The sequence below is a fragment of the Schistocerca americana genome, chromosome X, assembly GCF_021461395.2.
Source record: "Schistocerca americana isolate TAMUIC-IGC-003095 chromosome X, iqSchAmer2.1, whole genome shotgun sequence".
NCBI classification, from domain to species: Eukaryota; Metazoa; Arthropoda; class Insecta; order Orthoptera; family Acrididae; genus Schistocerca; species Schistocerca americana.
Window position 1 is genome coordinate 894,584,726 of NC_060130.1, and position 26,978 is coordinate 894,611,703.

Genomic DNA, 26,978 nt, shown 5'->3' on the forward strand with positions numbered 1-26,978 from the left:
TGATCAGGCGTTCCCTTAGCCGTCCGCACCGCGGCTTTATATATAAGAACGTTGCGCGCGGAAGCAAGGCCCCAGTTCTCTCCAGACGCTGAGTGACACGCCATCTGTGTCGGGAGTCGCGTCGCATCGGTATCACTGCTACAAACAGCCTCGGGTGCCGTATTAAGTTATTAGAGATACGCGGAACCATGAAATCATTTCAAGTGAAGTGTTAATTCTGGGATGATTTTCATTAACTAGCTTCAGTTTGCGTATTGTCGTATTTTCACGTGCTGTCGCGGGACAGACATTCTACCAAATATTTAGCGTGGCGTTTGATGAAATATTTTCATCAAATTATGGCGAGCATTCATTTCAACATTTAATTCGGACATTTATAGTTGCATCAGCGCATTAGACTCTGAACTGCTCTGTTAGTTAGGTTGTAGGGATACTTGTGTTTTTTATCAGTGAATTTCAGAATATACTCAACTATTTTGGAAAACCGTTTTTGATTAGAAATCCCGGACATTCTCCTAATTCCTCAGAGCTATAAGCTGCAGCTATAATGGTATTCTCAGATGAAGTGGGCACTAGGAACTCTATTTACAGGCTTCACGTTTTGTTAAATCACTTTCTGGGTGCTAAAAAGTAAATAGAGAGCCAGTGTTGAGAACGGCGAAAGACAGCATTAACAACATTCTAAAAGCCTGAAACGGATTCAACATGCAAGCATTTATACAGCAATTAGATTTTTTTAACAAATTATTCGCCGCCCCACAATCTGCACACAATATTTCAGCTGTCCACCTGGCCGCCACCATCAGGTGAGAAAAGCTACGCTGCTCTCGCCGATAACTGATTCAGTTAATCACTGCTCCCAGCCTTTGCCCGAAAACCAATGATCATGCCCTTTTGGACGTCAGATAAACTGCTCCATTTTCACAATACGACAACGACTGCACTGTTTTCCGCATTCCCCCAGCACTGTTTATTTTTATACCGTTCGCTGGCAGTGCTGCCACCCGCCGTCTGTGAGCGGTTATTGCACTTTGACGTGGAAAATAGGCGTTGGCCACATTAATATAACTGAACCGTGTAAATACTTCACACACAGAGAAATTTTACAGATGTTCTCAGAGCACACCTGTCATGAAGAGGCACGTTTTAAAATTACTACGGGTACAATTTTTGTAGCTAGAATGATACTCTTTCTCTAGCCTGACTAGAACGGCGATCTACTCAGAAAAAATTGCCAGACGACAACACATGCTCCAGTCAAGCATCTTTACGTGATTTTATGTGATTTACAGAAGCTTTTTGCTTATACATGGCTCGAGAGAAGAGCTGATTGCCCTTTGAACGGCAACTGGAGCTGGGGTGCCTTACATTTTTATAGCTCAGTTATTATCGAGTGAAGCTATAAAGCTGACGAATACCAGAGGGCAGAAAGCTATCTTGCACTGTACACATGCAGAAAATCTGTCGCTTGATCGCCCACCTAAGTGAACATTCTAGTAGCTAGGTGCTTAAAATACTTCAGTGATCCGAATGAATTTTCACTTTGCAGCGGCACGTTTGCAGAAATTAGACTACTCGGCGGATTGAAACTGTGTACCGGACGAGGACTCGAACCTGTAAGCTTCCGCAGGCAAATGATCTGCCAACTGAGATATCCACGCACTACCCACAACCTGCCCTCACAGCTTACCTCAGCTAGTACTGCAAGGCTGTGAGTAAGCCATTTCCCTTCAGTATCCTTTCTTCCAGCAGAGCTAGACTCGCAACGTATGCAGGAGAACCGTGGTAAAGTTTGGAGAGTAGCAGAGAAGTAGTGATGGAAGTAAAGCTGTGAGGGAGAGTCGTGAGTCGTACCTAGATACTGGCTAGACGTCATTACCGAAACGTATCCAACTCTTGCAAAGAAATATTAATTTAAGGTCATGCCCTCAGTTTTATGTGAAGTGTGTAATGTTGAAACTAATATGATACATACAGGGTTATCTAGGTGCCCCTACCGATGTCGTTTTATGTAACCCGCACTACTTCTGTATCCCGACAGGCGATGGCAACGTAATCGATGTAAGTTCCCTCTCAGAGCTTTGGACGACTGTTAACGAAAGGAATCATACTGTAAGAAATACAAGTGAGGATTATCCATGTGTCACGGTGTTTTTGGACCAAAATACACCTTACTTCTGCCATACTTATCAAAATGCCTCTAACCTTTCTTTGTGTGATCAGTGGTGTAGTTAAGTAAGTTTATTCCGCTTATGATGATTAATCTTTCGTAAATGGTTCAGAAACGTTGCCTTATAAAGCTTGTGTCACCAGCGGAAACAACGAAATTAACAGCAGATACGAAAATGAGAAGCGTGAAAGCAACAACTTTCCGCAAAAGGTTAACATATGACTCACAGTGTTAGTGTGCTAAAGTAGCTTAACAAACAAAATTTGTACAATAGGTCTAAGATGTTTTCGAATACTTCATCACTTATTCTGCGACATTCTAACAACATGCTTCACATCTCCAGAGCGAACTGGCCAACTACATTTTTCTGTCATTTTGGATTGCATAAGACGACGTCGGTAGAGGCAGCTGAATACCGTGTATGAATCTATGCTATAAAACATTTACCATTTGGAATTGGGTGAGGAAAAAACTATGTATCATCACGATAAGCACCATAAATATATCGACTAACTTTTGCAGACAGATTGGAAATTTTTTCTTTAAGCAAGGCGCGAGGAATTTTCTTGCTTGTCAGTTATTTGATATTTTCTCTAGCTAGACATAAGGGCACTGACGAATGTGAACTTACTGACTTTTTGTCATTGCAGCACTGAAACTCCAAATTTCATCTAGGAATCAGATATGGACCATTAGCGCACAATTATCTGCGTGTGACTCTCGTGACAGGTTATAAAATAAAAACGATGATGAAGAGTTCGCATTCAAACTAGTAACAGAAATACATGATAGAACAAGAGATCCGGCCGCTGTGGTCGAGCGGTTTCTAGGCGCTTCAGTCCGGAACCACGCGGCTGCTACGGTCGCAGGTTCGAGTCCTGCCTCGGGCATGGATGTGTGTGATGTCCTTAGGTTAGTTAGGTTTAAGTAGTTCTAAGTCTATGGGACGGATTACCTCAGATGTTAAGTCCCATAGTGCTTAGAGCCATTTGAACCATTTTTTGAACAAGAGAATTGGGAAAAATCTTGTAAAATTACAAAAAAATAATTTGGTAAAGCAGACCGTTTTGAGAGTACACATGAGAATGGGACAGAGACAAAAGTATTGTTCAGTGTATCATTGAACTTTTTCTTAATGAAGCCGAAGAAAACGTGTCGTTTAGTTTTGTTATATACACAAATTAGTTAATAAAAATTGCAACAAATCACTTTTCACCTACAATAAATTTAAACAAATCATTCATATCATTAACGTAAATAGCACATGCTCAATTTCTTTTAAAATATATGTGAAATTCTTATTTTGGGATAACATATATTCTATGGCAGTTGTTGCAGTTCTGCTGTTTAATTTCTCTGTTGTACACCTGAACCGAGTACAAACAGTATATCAACATAATACAAATGAAATTTTATGCAAGAAGAAGTTCAAATAAATTTTTTATTATATTCTTGAGAGCACAGAATGTATGTTGGGATTGTCACGTACTTTTCAAACTTTTTTATTTTTGTTCTTATATTTTTTCCATGCCTATTGAAAATAATTCAAAGGCTGTATTGATGACGTTAAAGCTTTGCATAAGCGTTTGTACAACGTTGTAGTCCATTAACTTTCAGCGCAATAAAAGCCTTTTAATAAAAAAATAAGAGAGAAGAAGGTAATTCAGTCGATAGAACATTTATTCGCGAATGAAAAAGGTTCTGGGTTTGGCTCTCTGCAAAAAAGTTTTATTTCTGTTCTGTCGGTGACGGACTATGTTTTTGCTGTACTTGTTTATGAACTAGGACTTCAGTGCTTCATGTGACAAAGGCACAATATCTTCTTATGTCTTTGTGTGAGGACTTGTGTTGCGTCCAAGAATATTGTACATATGCTGAGCTATGCGAATGAATTGAATGTGCATGGCAAGTGAAACATTTTTCTGGTTGAATTAGTCAATGTTCGATGAATAATTTTCATTGTTAAGATCAGAAAAGTACTTTATCGACGTAAACTTAAATTTTTCTATGCAATAACACTAAATTCACGGCGTGTTGGGTCTAACAATAATTGTATTAAATAGCTGTCACGTCAATTTATGAACTATTAAAATGTGTATGTGAATGTGTATTTCAAATACACGTTTAATACGCCAGTGTATTATTTTACCTTGACTTTAACTCTTCATCGCCAATTAATTAGCTCACCTCGAGTTTCATATCCAGAATTTCAGAGCAGTCTCACTGAGAACTATTAAACAAAGCAAACGGATAGGCCGACAGTAAAGCTAGATCTCCCATAGTGGTCAGTTTTGAAACCATTTGCAAGTTATTACTGGACTACCCCAGTTGAGTGCACTGCAACTATACTTTCTTACTGTTGCATATTATTATTGTTTACGTAAACACATTAACAGAAGATTTACTATCTCTGCCATATAAATTGTACTAACAACGGAAAATATAAGTTACTGAAACGATCCATGTAACTTACTGTTTTCAGTTCGTAGCTTGATTGCATCATTACTTCATTGAATATTTGTATAACTATTTGGGTTACTTTCTAAGCGAAAACCATTTTGGTCTGTCACTACTAACTAGTCAGTTCCAGCTTCAAAGGAAATTAATTCACTTCCCTCCGGCTCTCATTCTTAGACTCACAGACCGCCTGTGCAAGAGAACTTCGGTACGATCTGAAACTGGTGTTCTGATTATGGAATTGTGAACCTGAAAGTGGTAAGAATTCTCAAATATGACGGCTAAATGAAGTTCACAATTCATACCTTGATGTTTTCTGTTTCTGCAGGTCTCGGCTGACTACCCTATTTCCAGTTTCAGTTCACCACTACCTGCTATTTCCGGCAATCGGCTATCAGAGACGGATGAAGTAGCCTCGACATATGGAGAAATACGTCCAGAGGAAGGTACGCCAACATTGTCACGCTAATTAATGAGCTTCCACACTAAGTACGTGCAGATGTTGTTACCAGATAGGTTTGTTCGTTATTCAAAGTTATATCCTATTAAATTCCCTTAAGAGAATAAACAAGTCTTCAGGAATTTGAAGGTAACGTGATTTACAGGGTGACACAAAAAGTCCGTTAATATTGGATAATTCAATACTTCACGGAATAATGTAGGTAAAGAGGTAAAAAGTGACACACATTCTTGAAATTACATGGGGTTTTATTGAAACAAAAAAGTTCACACAATGACTGACAGATTGCGCTTCATATGATACAAAAACAGTAATTAGCGTAACAACTGATTTTTAGCAAAGGCGATTTTCTTTATAACAAATGCTCAAAATGTCGGCCATCATTCATCTATAATAACTGTAGTCGAGGAAAAATGTTGTGAACAACCTTGTACAGCATGTTGGTACGTATGGTTACAAAATGCCTTTGGATGATGTCTTTTAGCATGCCTAATGAAATCGGACGATCGTGGCAGACGTGCGACTTCAGGTAACTCCACAACCGATAATCACACGGACTGAGGTCTGGGGACATGGGAGGCCAAGGATGATGGAGGTGTCGGCTCAGCACGCTATCCTCACCAAACGTGCGGAAGAGATATATACGAGTATTTCACACGTGTAGCAATCTAGGGTGGCGTGCCATCCTCCATAAAAGTCGCAACTACCAGTAGGTGTTAATTAGGCTAGGGATGACCCGACTTCTGCTCTCAGTATATTTCATTTTAAACACGATTCTGATGCGGCGTCACTGACATGTTGCCGTCCAGCCACCTGATGGCCAATTTTTGGGCTCTTTTTTTGTTTCAATGAAACCTCATGTCATTTCACGCATGTGTGCCAATTTTCAGTTCTCTGCCTACATTGTTGTTGCTGTGGTCTTCAGTCCAGAGACTGGTTTGATGCAGCTCTCCATGCTACTCTATCTTGGGCAAGCTTCTTCATCTCCGAGTAACTACAACATTATTCCGTGAATTAATGCATTTCCACATGTTAACGGACTTTTGTGTCACCCTGTATTTTGACTGAGTGTCTTCGTAATGTGTACTTAGTCTAATGCTTGTATGCTTTTCTGAACACTTCAATTCCATTATTTAATTCTGTTCAAAGACCCCAAAACTTATACAGATACAAAAACTAGTTTAACACTGAATGACACATCTAGACCAGGTGAAAATTAATGTAGGATAAAGAAGTATATCTGAAAAGAAATGATCCCATTTTTAGAAAACGTTGTACAATATTTATTGAACAATTCATTGACATCCTAAAGTTATCAGAAAGGAAAGCTAATTTTTCCAAGTTTAACTGAGCGAGGTGGCACAGTGGTTGAGATACAGAGTGAAGTTCACCTGCCCACCGGTCCTCATGAATTTTGGTTTTCTGTGGTTTCTCCATATACAAAGATCTAATGGTATTTACTCAAAGCGAATATCAAACAGCAATCAACTGTATTGAAATAGAAAATAGTTTAATAGCCGATAGTGCATGTGATCCTAATTGGCAGGCTGCGGCAATTGCAGACGCAGTTGGTGGCTGTAAGGAAAATTCACAGACATCAGTGAAAACTCATGTAATTGCAATAATAAAGATGATGCCTAGGGGAGGGCAGCCAAAAAGGCGACAGCAGCTAACATCCTACCAACACAAGCCAGACAGCAGAATATTATATGGATAAAGTCAAAAATAAACAAAGAATTTAAGACAGTGCAGCAAAATCTGCAACCTTAACAAGTAAGACAATGTACGTACAACCAAAGCAGTCCGAACATCGCAAAAAGATGATAAAAAACTAATAGGTGCAAAAAAAAAACTTTTGAAAAGAAACCGGTCTTTCTTTGTGAAATGATGTTTGTAAAAGTAAGAAATAAAGTAGATTAGAGAAGCATTTGACACATTTTTGACTGATGCTCGATATCATGTACAGCAGCTGAGATGCTCGTGCGTTAGTGAGGAAAGCAGATCATTGACTAAAATTTCACGACATAAACATCCTCTTGTACTCTTTAAAATCCTAAGGTTCTGAGTTAAACATTGCACTTTAAATTCTCAGTCGGCACCTCATTTGCTGTACGTGATTTCTAGCATCATTCAAAAGTGCGTCAAATAAACGTCTAATCTATTTTATTTCTTACTTTTACACAAACCATTTCACAAAACATCGGACCTTTCTTCAATTATTTTTTTTATTTTCAAGTTTTTTCAAGAAGTATGAAATGTTAACCATCGATAGGTATTCTATTTTCATTAAGAGTATATACATCAAGAGAAAACATATTTTTAACAGTCCATTTCCATAGCTAGCAGCAGCTGCTAGTGATATATTTCAATTTTCCCTCTAATCATTAATTAAGTTGTGTCAGTTTTTGCGCGTCTGTTTGTTGTCACTAACAGCTCGACTTCTAGCTATAATGGGTCGCTATCGCAGACGCTTCCTTTCTGAATCTGAAAATAAATTATTGGCTGCTCACCGACGCTAAAATCAGGTATGTTATGAATGCGATTTACTTACTTGGGAAACGATGAAACGAGACATGCAGATACTAGACTGGCAGAACATGTTACGCAACGTCTCGTGGAATCTTACTTACGAAAGGGGATAACTGTTACATGAGACAACTTCTTCGCGTCTCTCTGGCCGGCAAAAGAGCTGAAAAAGAAGGATACAAGCATTGTTGGCACTTTTGGCAGGAGTGGAAGAGAAGTGCCGCCACCTGTGAGAAAAGGACAAACTCTACTTCATTCGAGTGTCATTACTTTAACTTCTTACCAAGGGAAGGCTAAGAAAATTTGTTTTTTCTTTGTTCTGTGCACTCCAGTGTAAAAGTCGATGAGGCTGCAGAAAAGAAAACTCTAGAAACTGTCAATTTTCCTAATAACACTAAATTCGGCGCAGATGTGGTAAATCAAATTTCACTCGAATATAGCGTAAGGGCCATGACGAAGCGCAGGTCCGTACGTTTGCTGTAACATTCTAGATCTGCCTATGATCAATACCCACACCTTGTACAAGTTGATAACGCACCACCATCTCTCGACGGTCTTTTATAATGAAAGCTGCAGAAGTATTCGTGGTGCCAATCAGGAATTCCAGCCCACATCAATTTTAGACCCCATCCACTTTGACTCTCGATAGAGAAGAAAGGACACCTAAGGTGCTAAACGCAAAACTTGCAATGTTTGATTGTGCAATAAAAACAGAACTAGAGAAATATGTTTTAAACGTGAAAAATTTGCGTACAGTTCATGTCTAAGCAGAAGGGGAAACGGATATGCAAAAAGTACACTGAGATTCTGTGAATATACTGAGTCGTTCGTATGGATATGTCTAGTAAAACAATAATTATTTTTTGCCGGATAGAAGTGTAATTAGTGAATAAGAAAGCAATTTTGTAATAATAACATTTGTCACCTACTGTTACATAATGTAAAACACAATTACTGAAAAAGTAAGGCGTTTTAAGTACCTCTAATACAGTGTAATTTACCCTTGTATGCTGAAACACAAAAATAAAATTTAGCAGGTTCAAATAAAAATGTGCCCATATAATTATTATTCATGAAAATATTAGAGACAATAAATACGAAATATCGTTACATTTTGAAAAAAAAAGCTTAAATTCATGAGAAACCCTAGTGGTAAATTGACCTCCATTGGGCGTTCTAGGGGCAGTTCGAAACTAGGCGTCCTAGTGTTAAGTCTGTATGGGTTGTACTGCAAAGCGACATCAAATGGGATGACCATATAAACTCAGAAGTAGAAAAGGTGCATGGAAGGAGGCATCAAGGCATCACGACATTTAGTTTAAGCAATTTGGGGAAGCCATGGGACACCTAAATACTGGATTGGAACAACGTTCATCCCTAGTAAGAGTCCAATGCCTTGACCACTGTTCTCCAATTTGTTGATTTCCTGGCAGTCTCCTTCCCCTTCAACTCTGGCAGCTTATGTCTTTAGTCTTCTACTCTGTTGCATTTTTCTCTATAGTGCGACCTTTTACTGACCAACTGTACAGGGCCTCAACCTTATTTTGTTGCAGGTAGACTGTTCTTTTGCACCTTGCTGGAAGTACACTGGCGCAATAGCTTTTTCAGGTTGTTTACTATCACATTTTGCCTAACGTGCTTACTATAACTGAAAATGTTTGCCGAGTTAAAGTTATAGATTATGTGGCCCTACTGACAGTACCTGATCTCTGCCCCTCGTACAAGCTGGGACATACGTTCCGAATGCAAAACACATTTTTTGACAGATGGAAAGGTATATACAAGGGTGTATTATAAATTCATGATTATTATTTCACTTCATTGTGTTCATTTTTAAAGATGTTTTCTCTTCATTCCAACAACTATCCTATCACCATCGTCTTTTACTGTATTTTAATTCCATTATTTTATTCTTTTTAACTGTTAAAATTATGTGACTATTTGTAATACTATTACGCAGAAGAGCGGTAATATGGCCGCTGCCAACCGCCTTTTTCATGTGGAGGGAATTAAATGACCAATAAAGGAGACAGAACATTGAACCAACACTTTTAAGACTGGATGCTATCCTATAGATAAGAGCATCAAAATTTATGACAGTGGCGGGAGGTGATTCGCCAGTATAGACAGCATTCATCCACCAAAACTACAGTGTCGAAATTATTAAACATGAGTACTTCAGTGGCTATGTTGTGCGGAGGACCGGGGTTCGATTCGCGATGCGTCGGATTTTTCCTTGGTGAGAGGACTGGTGTAGGGTGCGCTCAGACTCGAGAGGCCAACTGAGGAACAACTTGAATGTGAAGTGGCAGCTCCAGGGTCAAGGAAGTCGACAGCGGCTGACCCCAGGCCCCTCCATACTGAATCCAGTGACGCCACTGGCAGAAGATGACATGGCGGCTGGTCGACCTACATTTGGTCGTCAGAGCCAGAACGCGGAGCTTACTGTAGTGTCTACATTTGCTGGACCGATACTAAGCAGCAAATTAGGAAGTTATGTTTAGTTATCACCTAGCAATTGTCCAGTACGTCTCGAGGTCGCCTGGTCTAAGAGGAAGATGTAGTACACATTAATTGAAGCATCCTCCGGAAAAAAAAGTCGATAGCTCTATGTGCCCTGTTTCGGAAAATTGTTTAAAATGAGTTAGTGGATTATGTATAATAGACTATCACGGTTTTAAGAATGAGATTTTCACTCTGCAGCGGAGTGTGCGCCGATATGAAACTTCCTGGCAGATTAAAACTGTGTGCCGGACCGAGACTCGAACTCGGGACCTTTGCCTTTCGCGGGCAATTGCTCTACCATCTGAGCTAACCAAGCACGACTGGCGAAAGTAAAGCTGTGAAGACGGGGCGTGAGTCGTGCTTGGGTAACGCAGATGATAGAGCACTTGCCCGCGAAAGGCAAAGGTCCCGTATTCGAGTCTCGGTCCGGCACACAGTTTTAATCTGCCAGGAAGTTTCATACCACGGTTTTGTTTTATTATTGTAATTCTCACAGCCAGGGCAGTTTTTCTTGATGCATGTACCTGCAGCTCATGTAGCGAGTGCTTATGTGTTTAAAATTCAGAAGTATTTTGTCCTGAAATACTAACAAGGGAATCTCCCCATCGCACCCCCCTCAAATTTAGTTACAAGTTGGCACAGTGGATAGGCCTTGATAAACTGAACACAGATCAATCGAGAAAACAGGAAGAAGTTGTGTGGAACTATGAAAAAATAAGTAAAATATGCAAACTGAGTAGTCCATGTCAAAGATATGCTACATCAAGGAGAGTGTGAGCTTAGGAGCGCCATGGTCTCGTGGTTAGCGTGAACAGATGTGGAATGAGAGGTCCTCGGTTCAACTCTTCCCTCAAGTGAAAAGTTTACTTTCTTTATTTTCGCACAGTTATGATCTGTCCGTTCGTTCATTGACGTCTCTGTTCACTGTAATAAGTTTAGTGTCTATGTTTTGCGACCACACCGCAAAACCGTGCTATTAGTAGACGAAAGGACGTGCCTCTCCAATGGGAACCGAAAACATTTGATCGCAAGGTCATAGGTCAACCGATTCCTCCACAGGAAAACACGTCTGATATATTCTATACGACACATGAAAGGAATATGTTGTCGACCCACCTAACTTGTAAACTTGGCGAATGGGTAAAAAGATTCTTCTACCTTGCCCGATTTAGGTTTTCTTGTGGATGTGATAATCACTCCCAAAAAAGTGATGAAATCACAAGAGTTTGTCTCATAAACTGCAACAAATGAATGCAACAGTTTCACAGTCGCACAGTTTTCCCTGTGCTCTGTCAAAACATATGTTTTTAACGTTTTCAAATTTTTCCGTGTGTATACCGTCAAATCCTGCGTGTGTACAAGCAAATCTGAACATGTCCCGGAACTTTGGAGAGCGAAGTTGATTGTGTGTGTGTTCCTGAACTTTGATAATTGTCTGAAAATAAAAAATTAAGATTTTCAGCCAGCGGAAGACTTGAACGAAAGACCTCTCGTTCCGCAGCTGCTCACGCTAACCACAGGACCACAGCGCTACTTAGCTGGATTACTCCTTAATGTTGCATATCTTGAGCATGGACTACTCAGTTTGTATATTTTGCTTGTTTTTTTCATAGTTCCACACAACTTTTTCCTGTTTCCTCGATTGATCTGTGTTCAGTTTATCAAGGCCTATCCACTGTGCCAACTTATAACTAAATCTGAGGGGGGTGCGATGGGGAGGTTCCCTTGTAAGCAGTACTACCCTCTCTAACATACAAAGGTCAGTATACATCATTTCGACTTTGGAAACAGATGTACAGTAATGGGTTATTGAAAAACCTGAGACCATCAACACTGGCGTTTAATCCAGTGAGACCAAAAAAAGAGAAGGTTCTCAGGGATTTATTTAAGTACATTCATGATGTGAGTAGTTATGGTTATATGCTTGAAGACAATCAACAGCAACGTGTTGTTATTTAGAAAATAGACATCCATGCAGGTCTGGAAGAAAAGGAAGAAGAAGAAGAAAAACAAAAGGTCCTTTAGCAACCAGAAACTGTACCAGAGAAAGTGGCGATCATAAAGTAAGGACCACAGGACAAAACAGTGGTAATTTATTTGTATAGTTGTATTTTGTTATCAATTTGCTTCCAGTTATATTATTTTTGTACCTTTCTGAGGGTTCCCTGATCATAGGTATTATTTAGAATTATGTTACATTTATGTTTTAATATGGTCTGAGGGCTACAATAACATTTGATGAAAGGAATGTTTGCTCATTATAATCTAATGACACTGACTTGTGTGAAACTGGCCTATAACTGTTCATTGGAAGTATTATTTTTCACATTAAAAACATGAGTTACTTAATAGCAGTATAAATTCTATTCAAATATACTTGTATATTAGAATCAGGTTGTTATTCAAACATATTAAAAGTAGGAGACTGATGACCTCAGATGTTAAGTCCCATATTGCTTAGAGCCATTTGAACCATATTAAAAGTAAATATTTAAGCTGTCCTATCTGAAATAACCATTTTGTCTTATGAGCTTTTCTTCCAAAAAGTGCCTCAGTTATTCCATGTGGGCCTTTGAATGCAGTTGCGTCAACCGTTGATGTACACTCCTGGAAATTGAAATAAGAACACCGTGAATTCATTGTCCCAGGAAGGGGAAACTTTATTGACACATTCCTCGGGTCAGATACATCACATGATCACACTGACAGAACCACAGGCACATAGACACAGGCAACAGAGCATGCACAATGTCGGCACTAGTACAGTGTATATCCACCTTTCGCAGCAATGCAGGCTGCTATTCTCCCATGGAGACGATCGTAGAGATGCTGGATGTAGTCCTGTGGAACGGCTTGCCATGCCATTTCCACCTGGCGCCTCAGTTGGACCAGCGTTCGTGCTGGACGTGCAGACCGCGTGAGACGACGCTTCATCCAGTCCCAAACATGCTCAATGGGGGACAGATCCGGAGATCTTGCTGGCCAGGGTAGTTGACTTACACCTTCTAGAGCACGTTGGGTGGCACGGGATGCATGCGGACGTGCATTGTCCTGTTGGAACAGCAAGTTCCCTTGCCGGTCTAGGAATGGTAGAACGATGGGTTCGATGACGGTTTGGATGTACCGTGCACTATTCAGTGTCCCCTCGACGATCACCAGTGGTGTACGGCCAGTGTAGGAGATCGCTCCCCACACCATGATGCCGGGTGTTGGCCCTGTGTGCGTCGGTCGTATGCAGTCCTGATTGTGGCGCTCACCTGCACGGCGCCAAACACGCATACGACCATCATTGGCACCAAGGCAGAAGCGACTCTCATCGCTGAAGACGACACGTCTCCATTCGTCCCTCCATTCACGCCTGTCGCGACACCACTGGAGGCGGGCTGCACGATGTTGGGGCGTGAGCGGAAGACGGCCTAACGGTGTGCGGGACCGTAGCTCAGCTTCATGGAGACGGTTGCGAATGGTCCTCGCCGATACCCCAGGAGCAACAGTGTCCCTAATTTGCTGGGAAGTGGCGGTGCGGTCCCCTAAGGCACTGCGTAGGATCCTACGGTCTTGGCGTGCATCCGTGCGTCGCTGCGGTCCGGTCCCAGGTCGATGGGCACGTGCACCTTCCGCCGACCACTGGCGACAACATCGATGTACTGTGGAGATCTCACGCCCCACGTGTTGAGCAATTCGGCGGTACGTCCACCCGGCCTCCCGCATGCCCACTATACGCCCTCGCTCAAAGTCCGTCAACTGCACATACGGTTCACGTCCACGCTGTCGCGGCATGCTACCAGTGTTAAAGACTGCGATGGAGCTCCGTATGCCACGGCAAACTGGCTGAAACTGACGGCGGCGGTGCACAAATGCTGCGCAGCTAGCGCCATTCGACGGCCAACACCGCGGTTCCTGGTGTGTCCGCTGTGCCGTGCGTGTGATCATTGCTTGTACAGCCCTCTCGCAGTGTCCGGAGCAAGTATGGTGGGTCTGACACACCGGTGTCAATGTGTTCTTTTTTCCATTTCCAGGAGTGTATTACAGAAGTTGGGCGAGCAGCTGTGTGAAGAGTCGTCCTTGGTGGAAAGCGTGAGTTCCTTGGCCAGTGGTCATTAGGCTTGTACGGACGGGGAGGGGTCCCCATGGAGCCGTGCGGCAAGCAGCATTGTCCGCAGAGGTCGTAAACGTATTATTAGGGAATCAGCCGGCGGCCCCTTTTGTGTCCTGACACACTGGGGAGGACCGTCAGTTGACTAAGATGAATGTAAACTTCTCAGGCGACTGAAGAACCTGCAGATCGGCGATGAAAGACGTCAGACAGACAAAAGTAATCTCAATAGACAAATTATTAGTCACCGCTTTGAAAGAGCACAATGACCCCTTTGGAGGCATGGAGATAGTGCAGAACTGGTAGCAGACGGCCATTTGATTCTCCAGTGCTGATGGAAGTCGTAACAATAAAGTAGTGTGGATGCATCAGTTGCTCGTATGTAGTCAGCCCATTACGTGGGTCAGCGTGGAGACGAGACAGAACGGCAGAAAGGAGCTGTCGTGTTTGGATGCGCTCATGATCAAACCGTGAAAGAAGTCACCAGATTTGCTAGTGTATTAACGTGTCTACAAGTCACGTAGCACGGCTTAAGACCAGTGGTCGTAGAAAGATCCTAACCGTAGAAGCTGAAGATAAGTGTCACGTCACGGACAGTCAGTTTCAAACCCAACACCAATTGCTGCTGTTAGTGAACGCTGGCCCATTGCAACCAGTTTCCGAAAGAAACAATGCGAAGTGAACAGCATTCATTGGACAGCTGCAGTCGAGTACCTCCCAAAAAGCCGTTGCTCACAGTAACATATAAAGTTTAACATCTTCAGTGAGTCAGACAACACAGAAACTGGAAAACTGCTGACCTGGAGGCTTTTGTGTGGTTCGATGTGTTGCGGTTTGGTGTCTTCGCAAATGATGCAAGACTTCGAGTGCACCGTTGGGTTCATGAGGTATTTATCACGCAGGATATGGAGGGTGTAGTTCAGGTCGGAGGTAGTTTTGTGATGTTTTGGGATGCTCTGTGTTACGACTAGGGAGTACTTACTCAGGTTATCGTCGACAAGAACAAGGATTTCCCACATTTGATATTTTGTTCAAAGACTTAATGCTGCTATTCGAACGGTATCTGAAGTAAGTCATAGTTCGACACGAAAAGTAGTGTACTTTGGTTATTTTCATTCGCTTATGTCGTATGGTACTATATTTTGGGATAATTCTTCCCATCTACATCTACATCTACGTGATTACTCTGCTATTCACAATAAAGTGCCTGGCAGAGGGTTCAATGAACCACCTTCAAGCTCGCGGGGAAAACGAGCACTTAAATTTTTCTGTGCGAGCCCTGATTTCTCTTATTTTACCGTGATGATCATTTCTCCCTATATAGGTGGGTGCCAGCAGAATGTTTTCGCAATCGGAGGAGAAAATTGGTGATTGAAATTTCATGAGAAGATCCCGCCGCAACGAAAAACGCCCTTGTTTTAATGATAGCCACTCCAATTCAAGTAGCATGTCTGTGGCACTATCTCCCCTACTTTGCGATAATACAAACGAGCTGCCCTTCTTTGTACTTTTTAGATGTCATCCGTCAGTCCCATCTGATGCGGATCCCACGCCGCACAACAATACTCCAGAATAGGACGGACAAGCGTGGTGTAAGTAGTCTCTTTAGTAGATCTGTTGCACCTTCTAAGTGTTCTGCCAATGAATCGCAATCTTTGGTTGGCTCTACCCACAACATTATCTATATGAGCGTTCCAATTTAGGGTATTTGTAATTGTAATCCCTAAGTATTTAGTTGAATTTGCAGCCTTCAGATTTGTGTGACTTATCGCGTAATCGAAATTTAGCGAATTTCTTTTAGTACTCATGTGAACAACTTAACACTTTTCTTTATTCAGGGTCAATTGTCACTTTTCGCACCAATCATTTTGCAATTCGTTTTGGTCATCTGATGACTTTACAAGACGGTAAATGACAGCATCATCTGCAAACAATCTAAGACGCTACTGAGATTATCTTCTATGTCGTTAATATAGATCAGGATCAATAGAGGGCCTATAACACTTCCTTAGGGAACGCCGGATATTATTTTTGTTTTACTCGATGACTTTCCGTCTATTACTACGAACTGTGACCTTTCTGACAGGAAATCACGAATCCAGTCGCACAACTGAGCGATATTCCAAAGGCACGCAGTTTGGTTAGAAGACGCTTATGAGGAACGGTTTCGAAAGCCTTATGGAAATCTAAAAATATGGGATCAATTTGACATCCCCTGTCGATAGCACTCATTACTTCATGAGTATAAAGGGCTATTGTGTTTTGCAAGAACGATATTTTCTGAATCTGTGCTAACTACATGTCAATAAATCGTTTTCTTCAAGGTACTTCATAATGTTCGAATACAGTATATGTTCGAAAACCCTACTGCAAATCGACGTTAGGGATATGGGCCCGTAATTCAACGGATTACTCCTACTTCTCTTTTTGGGTATTGGTGTGACTTGAGCAATTTTCCAGTCTTTAGGTACGGGTCTTTCTGTGAGCGAGCGGTTGTATATAATTGCTAAATTCTCAAAGGATATTTTTTGCTCAGAAACGGGCAATTCGGGCATCAAGTGGTGTAAGTTCGCGAACCTCTTGTCGACCCCCGTTCACTAGCCTGGGTATTCTGACATTGGCGTCTCAATATTTGTATTCTTTACTGTCGCTTCTTGTTAACAATATCAGCTTATTCCCAAGAATTAGCAGCTTTCACGCAGTTAATACTGGACAGAAATCTAATCTGCATTTGGATCGCCCTTCCTTGACTCCTGCGCAGAAAGGTGCGCAGTATACTGCTGCATCCATTTTCAATACGCTACCACAAGAATTTAAAAATCTTAGGAGTAATCCACGCTCTTTCAAATCGAAACTGAAGAGTTTCCTCATGGGTCACTCTTTTTGTAGAGGAGTTCCTTGAAAAATTAAGCTGATTCCTATGTTATATTGTTGATTGTGTTTACATAAACTTATCGTTTGTCTTTTCTGGGTTCATAATCATTTTATTTTATCTTTTATTACTTTTATGTTGTAATTTCATGTACCGACACGTTCCTTGACCTTGGAGATTTGCTCCTCGATTTGTACCTACGGAACTAGACGTATAAAATAAAATAAATAAAAATCTGTAGTGACATGAGCATTGCCTGGAACTAATAAAAAAATAATATAAAAAATTCGGATAAGTGCGAGAAGGACTCGAGCAACTAGGGCTCCGTACAAAACTAATCATGTATACAGATAGTTCATCCATCCTGGGAATCGAGAATCTCGACGAATTTGGTCTGTTATCGATGCCAATACTGGCATGATATCGGTCTTGAAAGTTCCAAGACTTTGGAGAACAACAAAAAAATCTTTTTTCCCTCGATATAATTACACATCGACATTTTCGGATTTTTTCCTTTAGTTGTACTCCTAAACCTTGCTTCTTACCTAATTTCATGATTCTAATTCAACGGCAAGTGATTTAGAGGTTTTGACGAGTGAGTTTGTGCGAATCAAAATAATGACATAAATCGCCGTATCTTTTGATTGCACTGAATTAGAAGCTTACATTTATTACATCGTGAAGCATCCATAGACCTTAGTGTGTGGCGTAAATTTCAATTTGATATGTCTATCCGTTTCTGAGAAAAAAAGGGTCTTAACAGACGGACGGACATGTAGTCAGTCGGATAACAAATGACACAATTTTTTTCTTGTGATGTAGTCATAAATTAACAATTTTCAGATTTTTTTCTTTTAGTTGTACTATGAAACCTTGCTGCTTGCCTAATTTCTTGAGTCTAGGCCAACGGAAAGTGTCCCATAGGTTTTGATGAGTTTGTGAGCTGAATGGGTTGAAAATAAATAAATCGCCAGGTCCTGATGGGATTCCAATTCGGTTTTACAGAGAGTACTCTACTGCATTGACTCCTTACTTAGCTTGCATTTATCGCGAATCTCCTGCCCAATGTCCCGAGCGACTGGAAAAAAGCGCAGGTGACGCCTGTATATAAGAAGGGTAGAAGGACGGATCCTCAAAATTACAGACCAATATCCTTAACATCGGTTTGTTGCAGGATTCTCGAACATATTCTCAGTTCGAATATAATGAATTTCCTTGAGACAGAGAAGTTGCTGTCCATGCATCAGCACGAAAACGCAACTCGCCCTTTTTTCACATGATATCTTGCGAACCATGGATGAAGGGTATCAGACGGATGCCATATTCCTTGACTTCCGGAAAGCGTTTGACTCGGTGCCCCACTGCAGACTCCTAAATAAGGTAAGAGCATATGGGATTGGTTCCCAAATATGTGAGTGGCTCGAAAACTTCTTAAGTAATAGAACCCAGTACGTTGTCCTTGACGGTGAGTGTTCATCGGAGGTGAGGGTATCACCTGGAGTGCCCCAGTGAAGTGTGGTAGGTCCCCTGTTGTTTTCTATCTACATAAATGATCTTTTGGATGGGTGGATAGCAATGTGCGGCTGTTTGCTGATGATGCTGTGGTGCACGGGAAGGTGTCGTCGTTGAATGACTGTAGGAGGATACAAGATGACTTGGACAGGATTTGTGATTTGTGTAAAGAATGGCAGCTAACTCTAGATATAGATAAATGTAAATTAATGCACATGAATAGGAAAAAGAATCCTGTAATGTTTGAATACTCCATTAGTAGTGTAGCGCTTGACACGGTCACGTCGATTAAATATTTGGGCGTAACATTGCAGAGCGATATGAAGTGGCACAAGCATGTAATGGCAGTTGTGGGGAAGGCGGATAGTCGTTTTCGGTTCATTGATAGAATTTTGGGAAGATGTGGTTCATCTGTAAAGGAGACCGCTTATAAAACACTAATACGACCTATTCTTGAGTACTGCTCGAGCGTTTGGGATCCCTATCAGGTCGGATTAAGGGAGAACATAGAAGCAATTCAGAGGCGGGTTGCTAGATTTTGTTACTGGTAGGTTTGTTCATCACGCGAGTGTTACGGAAATGCTTCAGGAACTCGGATGGGAGTCTCTGGAGGAAAGGAGGCGTTCTTTTCGTGAATTGCTACTGAGGAAATTTACAGAACCAGCATTTGAGGCTGACTGCAGTACAATTTTACTGCCGCCAACTTATATTTCGAGAAAGACCACAAAGATAAGATAAGAGAGACTAGGGCCCGTACAGAGGCATATAGGCAGTCATTTTTCCCTCGTTCTGTTTGGGAGTGGAACAGGGAGAGAAGATGCTAGTTGTGGTAAGAGGTACCCTCCGCCACGCACCGTATGGTGGACTACGGAGTATGTATGTAGATGTAGATGTAGGTGAGTATCAAGACATGTGACATAAGTGACTATCTTTTGATCGCATTCACTTAGAAGCTTCAACTTTTACAGCGCTAAGGAACCGTAGATATTAGTATGTGATATAAATTTCAACTCCATACGTCTACTCGTTCCTGTCAAATTGGGTTTTTGACAGTCGGGCAGAGAAGCAGACAAACAGAAAGACGAGCGACAGCATTATGAAGTACTTCGAAGAAAACGATTTATTGACACGTAGTCAGCAGGGATTAAGAAAATATCGTTCTTGCGAAACACAAATAGCCCTTTATACTCATAAAGTAATGAGTGCTACCGACAGGGGATGTCAAATTGATTCCATATTTTTAGATTTCCAGAAGGCTTTCGACACCGTTCCTCACAAGCGTCTTCTAACCAAACTGCTTACCTATGGAATATCGCCTCAGTTGTGCGACTGAATTCGTGATTTCCTGTCAGAAAGGTCACAGTTCGCAGTAATAGACGGAAAGTCATCGAGTAAAACAGAAATATTATCCGGCTTTCCACAAGAAAGTGTTATAGGCCCTCTATTGTTCCTGATTTATATTAACGACGTAGGAGACAATCTCAGTAGCCGTCTTAGATTGTTCGCAGATGATGCTGTCATTTACCGTCTTGTAAAGGCATCAGATGATCAAAACGAATTGCAAAATGATTTAGATATCTGTATGGTGCGAAAAGTGGCAGCTGACCCTGAATAAATAAAAGTATGAAGTTATTCACATGAGTACTAAAAGAAATCCGCTAAATTTCGATTACACGATAAGTCACACAAATCTGAAGGCTGCAAATTCAACTAAATACTTAGGGATTACAATTACAAATACCCTAAACTGGAACGATCACATAGATAATGTTGTGGGTAGAGCCAACCAAAGATTGTGATTCACTGGCAGAACACTTATGAGTAGAAGGTGCAACAGATCTACTAAAGAGACTGCTTACATCACGATTGTCCGCCCTATTCTGGAGTATTGCTGTGCGGTGTGGGATCCGCATCAGATGGGACTGATGGATGACATTGAAAAAGTACAAAGAAGGGTAGCTCGGTTTGTATTATCGCGAAGTAGGGGAGATAGTGCCACAGACATGATACGTAAATTGGAGTGGCTACCATTAAAAGAAAGGCGTTTTTCGTTGCGACGGGATCTTCTCATGAAATTTCAATCAACAGTTTTCTCCTCCGTTTGCGGAAACATTCTGTTGTCACCTATCCACATAGGGAGAAATGATCATCACGATAAAATAAAAGAAATCAGGGCTGACACAGAAAAATTTAAGTGCTCGTTTTTCCCGCGCGCCGTTCGAGAGTGGAACGGTAGAGAGACAGCTTGAAGGTGGTTCTTTGAACCCTCTGCCAGGCACCTTATTGTGAATGGCAGAGTAATCATGTAGGTATAGATGTAGATGTAGAAAGTGATCATATCATGGTTCCGTTTTTACTGACTCACACACAGAACCCTTAAAGCATGATGCTTATTTGAACGTCCTCTGCGACTAAGTGTTGCCTCTCTTGTACATGTTCGTGGTGAATATACAACAGACGCTCCCGTCTTCCAAGATGACACAAGCCGTATTCATGGGGCTGCACGCATACATCTCCACAACGAAACTCTGTCTAGAAATCTGCAGAAAATCCAGAAATTTTGGTCGTATGTAAATTACAGCAGCCTCAAGACACAATCAATACCTTCTGTGAGTTGTACCAGTGGTAACATTACCGATGAGGGGGCCTCTGAAGAGGAGTTATTAACACAGATTTCCGAAATTCTTTCACCAAAGAAGACGAAGTAAATATTCCAGAATTCGAATCGAGAACAACTGCCAACATGAGTAGCTTAGAAGTTAATATCCTCGGTGTAGCGAATCAGCTTAAATCACTTAATAAAGGCAAGTCTTCCGGCACAGGCAGCATACCAAATAGGTTCCTTTTAGAGTATTCTGATACGATAGGGCCATACTTAGCAATCTTATGCATCCTGTCGCCCAACGAAAGATCGGTACCGGCAGATTTGAAGGTTGCACAGGTCATACCAACACTCAAGAAAGGAAATACGAATAATCCGATGAATTATAGACCCATATGACTGAATTCGATTTGCAGTAGGATTTTGGAACTTGTACCGTGTTGAAACATTATTAATTACCTCGCAGGTAAAGGTCTATTGAAACACAGACAGCACGGATTCAGAAAATATCGCTCTAATGGAACACAACTAGCTCTTTGTCCACACGAAGTAATGAGTGCTATCGACAAGGGATCTCAAATTGATCCCATATTTCTAAATTTGTCGAAGGCTTTTGACATCATTCCTCACAAGAGACTTACAATAAAATTGCGAGCCTATGGAGTATCGCTTCAGTTGTGCGAATGGATTTTCTGTCAGGAAGGTCAGACTACGTGGTAATCGACGGAAAATCATCAAGTAAGTGATATACGGTGTTCCCAAAGGAAGTGTTATAGACTCTCTGCTGTTCTTAATCAATATAAGCGATTTAGGAGACAATCAAAGACGGCAGTACAGTCATCAGAAGATCAAAGCCAATTGCAAAATATTTTAGACACAATTTCTGTACGGTGCGAAAAGTGGTAACTGCGGTGCGAAAAGTGGTAATTGTCTCTGAATAAGGAAAAGTGTAAGGCCATCCACTTGATACGAAAAGAAATCCGTTAAATTTCGGTTACACGCTAAATCGCACATTCAAAGGCTGTAAATTCGACTAAATACCGAGGAATTACAATTACAAACAAATTAAATAGGAACGATCTCATAGATAATGTTGTGGGGAAGGCAAAACAAAGACTGAGTTTTATTGGCGGAATACTTATAAGACATAACATGTCTACTAAAGAGACTGTTTTGTTCGTCCTCTGCTAGAGCTTTGCTGTGCGGTATGGGATCCTTACCGGAGAGGATTGACAGAGGGCATCGAAAAAGTTCAGAGAAGGGCAGCTCGTTTTGTTTATCGGGAAACAGGGGAGAGAGGGGCACGGATATGACAAGCGAGTTGGAGTTTGAGTGATAATCATAAAACAAAGGCGTCTTTCGTTGCACCGTGGTTTTTGCACGAAATTTCAATCATCAACTTTCTCCTGTGAATGTGAAAATATTTTACTGTCGCCAGCCTTCATGCGGAGAACTGATCATCGTAATAAAATCAGAGAAATCGGCGCTCGAACAGAAATATTTAAGTGCTCGTTTTATCCACGCGCTAATAGAGAGTGGAACGGTATAGAAATAGTCTGAAGGTGGTTCGAAGAATCCTCTACCTGGCACTTCAGTGTGAATTGCAGAGTTGACGTGCAGATGTAGACGTAGATCTCTCGTTTGACGAACTTTCAGAAACTCTGTTGCACCTCGACTGGTCCACTAAGTTACTCAGTCTTAACCCCATACAAAAGTCTTGGACTATTTGCAACAGCGAGTGAAACGTATCAATCCACACCCCAGCAGTTTGGTAGCTCCGCTGGATGTAATCCACAATGAGTGGCTTCAGCTGGGTATGGCATACCTGAAAAACGTGTGGTCTCTCTTCCTCACCGAAATGAGGCCGTTACGAACGTTACACCTTGTGTTACGTCATGTCGCATGGAGGAAAATAATTTTTTGTCCAATAAGTTTACTAAGATCATTTCCTGTATGTGCAGTCCCTTTTTGTTGCACCGCCTTCCCTCTCTGTAGTTTCTGCGTTTTGCACCACTGGTGAAAAACATTATGTTATTCCACCAATGACGGAAGCTGTTACTGTTCGTTCAGACTTTTTACTTTATTCCAGTTTATCTGCGATTCTCTACCACTCAGAGGTTCGTAAGACTTCACTGTAATATCTAAGAGAGCCGCTCATGCATTCTTGTGAAAGACTTTGTAGGTATTGTGTAACAATTATTGTACACTCCTGGAAATTGAAATAAGAACACCGTGAATTCATTGTCCCAGGAAGGGGAAACTTTATTGACACATTCCTGGGGTCAGATACATCACATGATCACACTGACAGAACCACAGGCACATAGACACAGGCAACAGAGCATGCACAATGTCGGCACTAGTACAGTGTATATCCACCTTTCGCAGCAATGCAGGCTGCTATTCTCCCATGGAGACGATCGTAGAGATGCTGGATGTAGTCCTGTGGAACGGCTTGCCATGCCATTTCCACCTGGCGCCTCAGTTGGACCAGCGTTCGTGCTGGACGTGCAGACCGCGTGAGACGACGCTTCATCCAGTCCCAAACATGCTCAATGGGGGACAGATCCGGAGATCTTGCTGGCCAGGGTAGTTGACTTACACCTTCTAGAGCACGTTGGGTGGCACGGGATACATGCGGACGTGCATTGTCCTGTTGGAACAGCAAGTTCCCTTGCCGGTCTAGGAATGGTAGAACGATGGGTTCGATGACGGTTTGGATGTACCGTGCACTATTCAGTGTCCCCTCGACGATCACCAGTGGTGTACGGCCAGTGTAGGAGATCGCTCCCCACACCATGATGCCGGGTGTTGGCCCTGTGTGCCTCGGTCGTATGCAGTCCTGATTGTGGCGCTCACCTGCACGGTGCCAAACACGCATACGACCGTCATTGGCACCAAGGCAGAAGCGACTCTCATCGCTGAAGACGACACGTCTCCATTCGTCCCTCCATTCACGCCTGTCGCGACACCACTGGAGGCGGGCTGCACGATGTTGGGGCGTGAGCGGAAGACGGCCTAACGGTGTGCGGGACCGTAGCCCAGCTTCATGGAGACGGTTGCGAATGGTCCTCGCCGATACCCCAGGAGCAACAGTGTCCCTAATTTGCTGGGAAGTGGCGGTGCGGTCCCCTACGGCACTGCGTAGGATCCTACGGTCTTGGCGTGCATCCGCGCGTCGCTGCGGTCCGGTCCCAGGTCGACGGGCACGTGCACCTTCCGCCGACCACTGGCGACAACATCGATGTACTGTGGAGACCTTACGCCCCACGTGTTGAGCAATTCGGCGGTACGTCCACCCGGCCTCCCGCATGCCCACTATACGCCCTCGCTCAAAGTCCGTCAACTGCACATACGGTTCACGTCCACGCTGTCGCGGCATGCTACCAGTGTTAAAGACTGCGATGGGGCTCCGTATGCCACGACAAACTGGCTGACACTGACGGCGGCGGTGCACAAATGCTGCGCAGCTAGCGCCATTCGACGGCCAACACCGCGGTTCCTGGTGTGTCCGCTGTGCCGTGCGTGTGATCATTGCTTGTACAGCCCTCTCGCAGTGTCCGGAGCAAGTATGGTGGGTCTGACACACCGGTGTCAATGTGTTCTTTTTTCCATTTCCAGGAGTGTATCTACACAGTATTAATCCAGAAGAACAGCTGAGGATAATTGGTGCAGTGGATTGCTGTTTAAATCAAAATTATTTCTGCTTCCAAGGGAGCAGCTATAAGCAAATAGATGTTCTGTCAATGGGCTCGTCCTTGTTCCCCTTACTAGCATAAATGTTGGTGGGCAAGTGGGAGACTGATTTTCTTGAGAGTGAACCATTGACAAAATATATTGTGTGTCGATGCAGATATGTCGATGATATTCTCTCTATGTGGAAAGCTTCCACTAGACACCTACACAAGTTCATGGAAAACATGAATCAATGGCATACTAACATAAAGTTCGGTATGGAGTTAGTGGGTTCCAGCATTAATTTCCTAGACATCAGTTTACATATGGAAAATAGCGCCCACAAATTTAAAATTTACCGAAAATAAACATTCATCCCAGCTACCTCTCAACGTCACACAGCCAACAAACATGCAAACTTCCACCACATGATCCATCCTGTCCCTTCTATCTCCATCTCCCAAGAAGATTATGACCTGGAAGTCAATACAGAAAAACAATAGCCATAAATAAAGAATTTGATTCCGACGCCATTGACAAAATTCTCAACAAAAAACTGAAGAAGTAAGCCAGATTCCTACTGTCCTTACAATACTCATTGAACAATATAGATAGACCGAAAAGAAATTTGTGCAATTTACCTTTTACTGGTAAAACTCCAAACAGGATAAGCCACATTTTAAAAGCAAAGGGTTTCTCTGTGCTTTTCTATATCCCACAGATAGGTAATGTCTATTCAGCGCAACAGATAAACAACCACATATCATGAAAATTGAGGTTGATAAGATCATGTGCCGAGATTGTCGGTGTTGCTATGTTAGATAGACTGGGTGGCCAATCTGCACTTAATTCGGACAACACCATAGAAATTGGAGATTAAAGAAGCCAAACTCATCCTTTTCCGACCATTGCATAAATGGAAACCACAAATCCATAACAGGTCTAGAAGTCTTAGAGATAGAAGGAAAGGGTGCAAAGCTCACTCAGAAATTTTAGAAATTACGAAACAGATGTGCATATCATCACACTCACTACAGAACGAACAAACTCAGTTCAATTATTGATCCTCTTTTAGACAATGTTGCAACTTGTACACAGAGGAAAACCCTTCGTGCCTTCTTTCACGTAATAAAAAAAATCCATTCCTTCTCATAGCTATTCCAGTGTACGTTTAGCCATAGTTTTTGTAAACGCTGTAGTAATTAATTTTGTAAATGCTGTCCTGATGAATTTTGTAAATCCGTAAGTAATTTGTTAAAATTTTCAACTGAGATAACTTTTACAGTTTAAGCCAAAACCGATAGATTTAAAAAGCTGGTATGTTTATCATTGCTTGGTTCTCATCTTTGGAATCAGTTACGTATTAGAAAATAGGTTCATAAGCCGAAACCTAGGTCGTACAATAACAGTAAAGTTTGTGAAACAAGGCTAAAAAAATGTTTCGTTTAGGTAACACAACATACACTCCATCAGATTGCCCTTGGCCAAGGAAGTCCTGTGGATGGGCTAGTTTCGAACATTGGTAGACAATGATTTTATGTTGCCTTATCGAGAAATTTGCTGCGTTCTAGTAAAATCAAACTTCATACAACAGGGTATTACATTGCAGAAAGGGTTAATCTTACGTCGGATTAGAAAGCTTGAATCAGTGGCGATAACCAGTAGGACAATGATCCTGGTTGATGTTCTGTATTGCAGAGTGCTCTGGAACACATCTAACTTCTCTAAGTATTTAGAAATATTCAGTGTATTTTTTTCAGTTTCTCAGAGGAAGATAATTCGAAATTTTAAGATTACGCCTTGGTAAGGACCTAGGCTGCCTCCACCACAATCCTTGCTTTACTCAAAAAGTGCAGAACAGCAGAGAGAACTTTGTGGGACCTACTGGATCTGAACGTCGTGGCTGCCTCCGTTCATCTATATTGCAGGTAGAGCTCACAGGTTCGTAAAACACTGCTGTATCTGTTTACACGCACTCTAAAAACTGCAATGAAAGAAAGTGTTTTCAAAATGCCTTTGAAAAGAATTTAATAAAGTCAGATTTTAAGCAAGACAGAAAATCTGAACTAGGAAACCTCACGTGATGGATCCATTGTCTGAATG

General features: G+C 41.9%; 1 protein-coding gene across 1 annotated transcript in view; it reads left to right on the forward strand.

Moving 5' to 3' along the window:
* Positions 1-26,978, forward strand: part of LOC124556378 (dynein axonemal intermediate chain 3-like) — a 293,608-nt gene that overhangs the window by 200,154 nt on the left and 66,476 nt on the right. Inside the window, exon 9 of the mRNA XM_047130341.1 lies at positions 4,956-5,073. Coding sequence (XP_046986297.1) covers positions 4,956-5,073 — 118 coding nt within the window. The remainder of the gene's footprint in view (positions 1-4,955; positions 5,074-26,978) is intronic.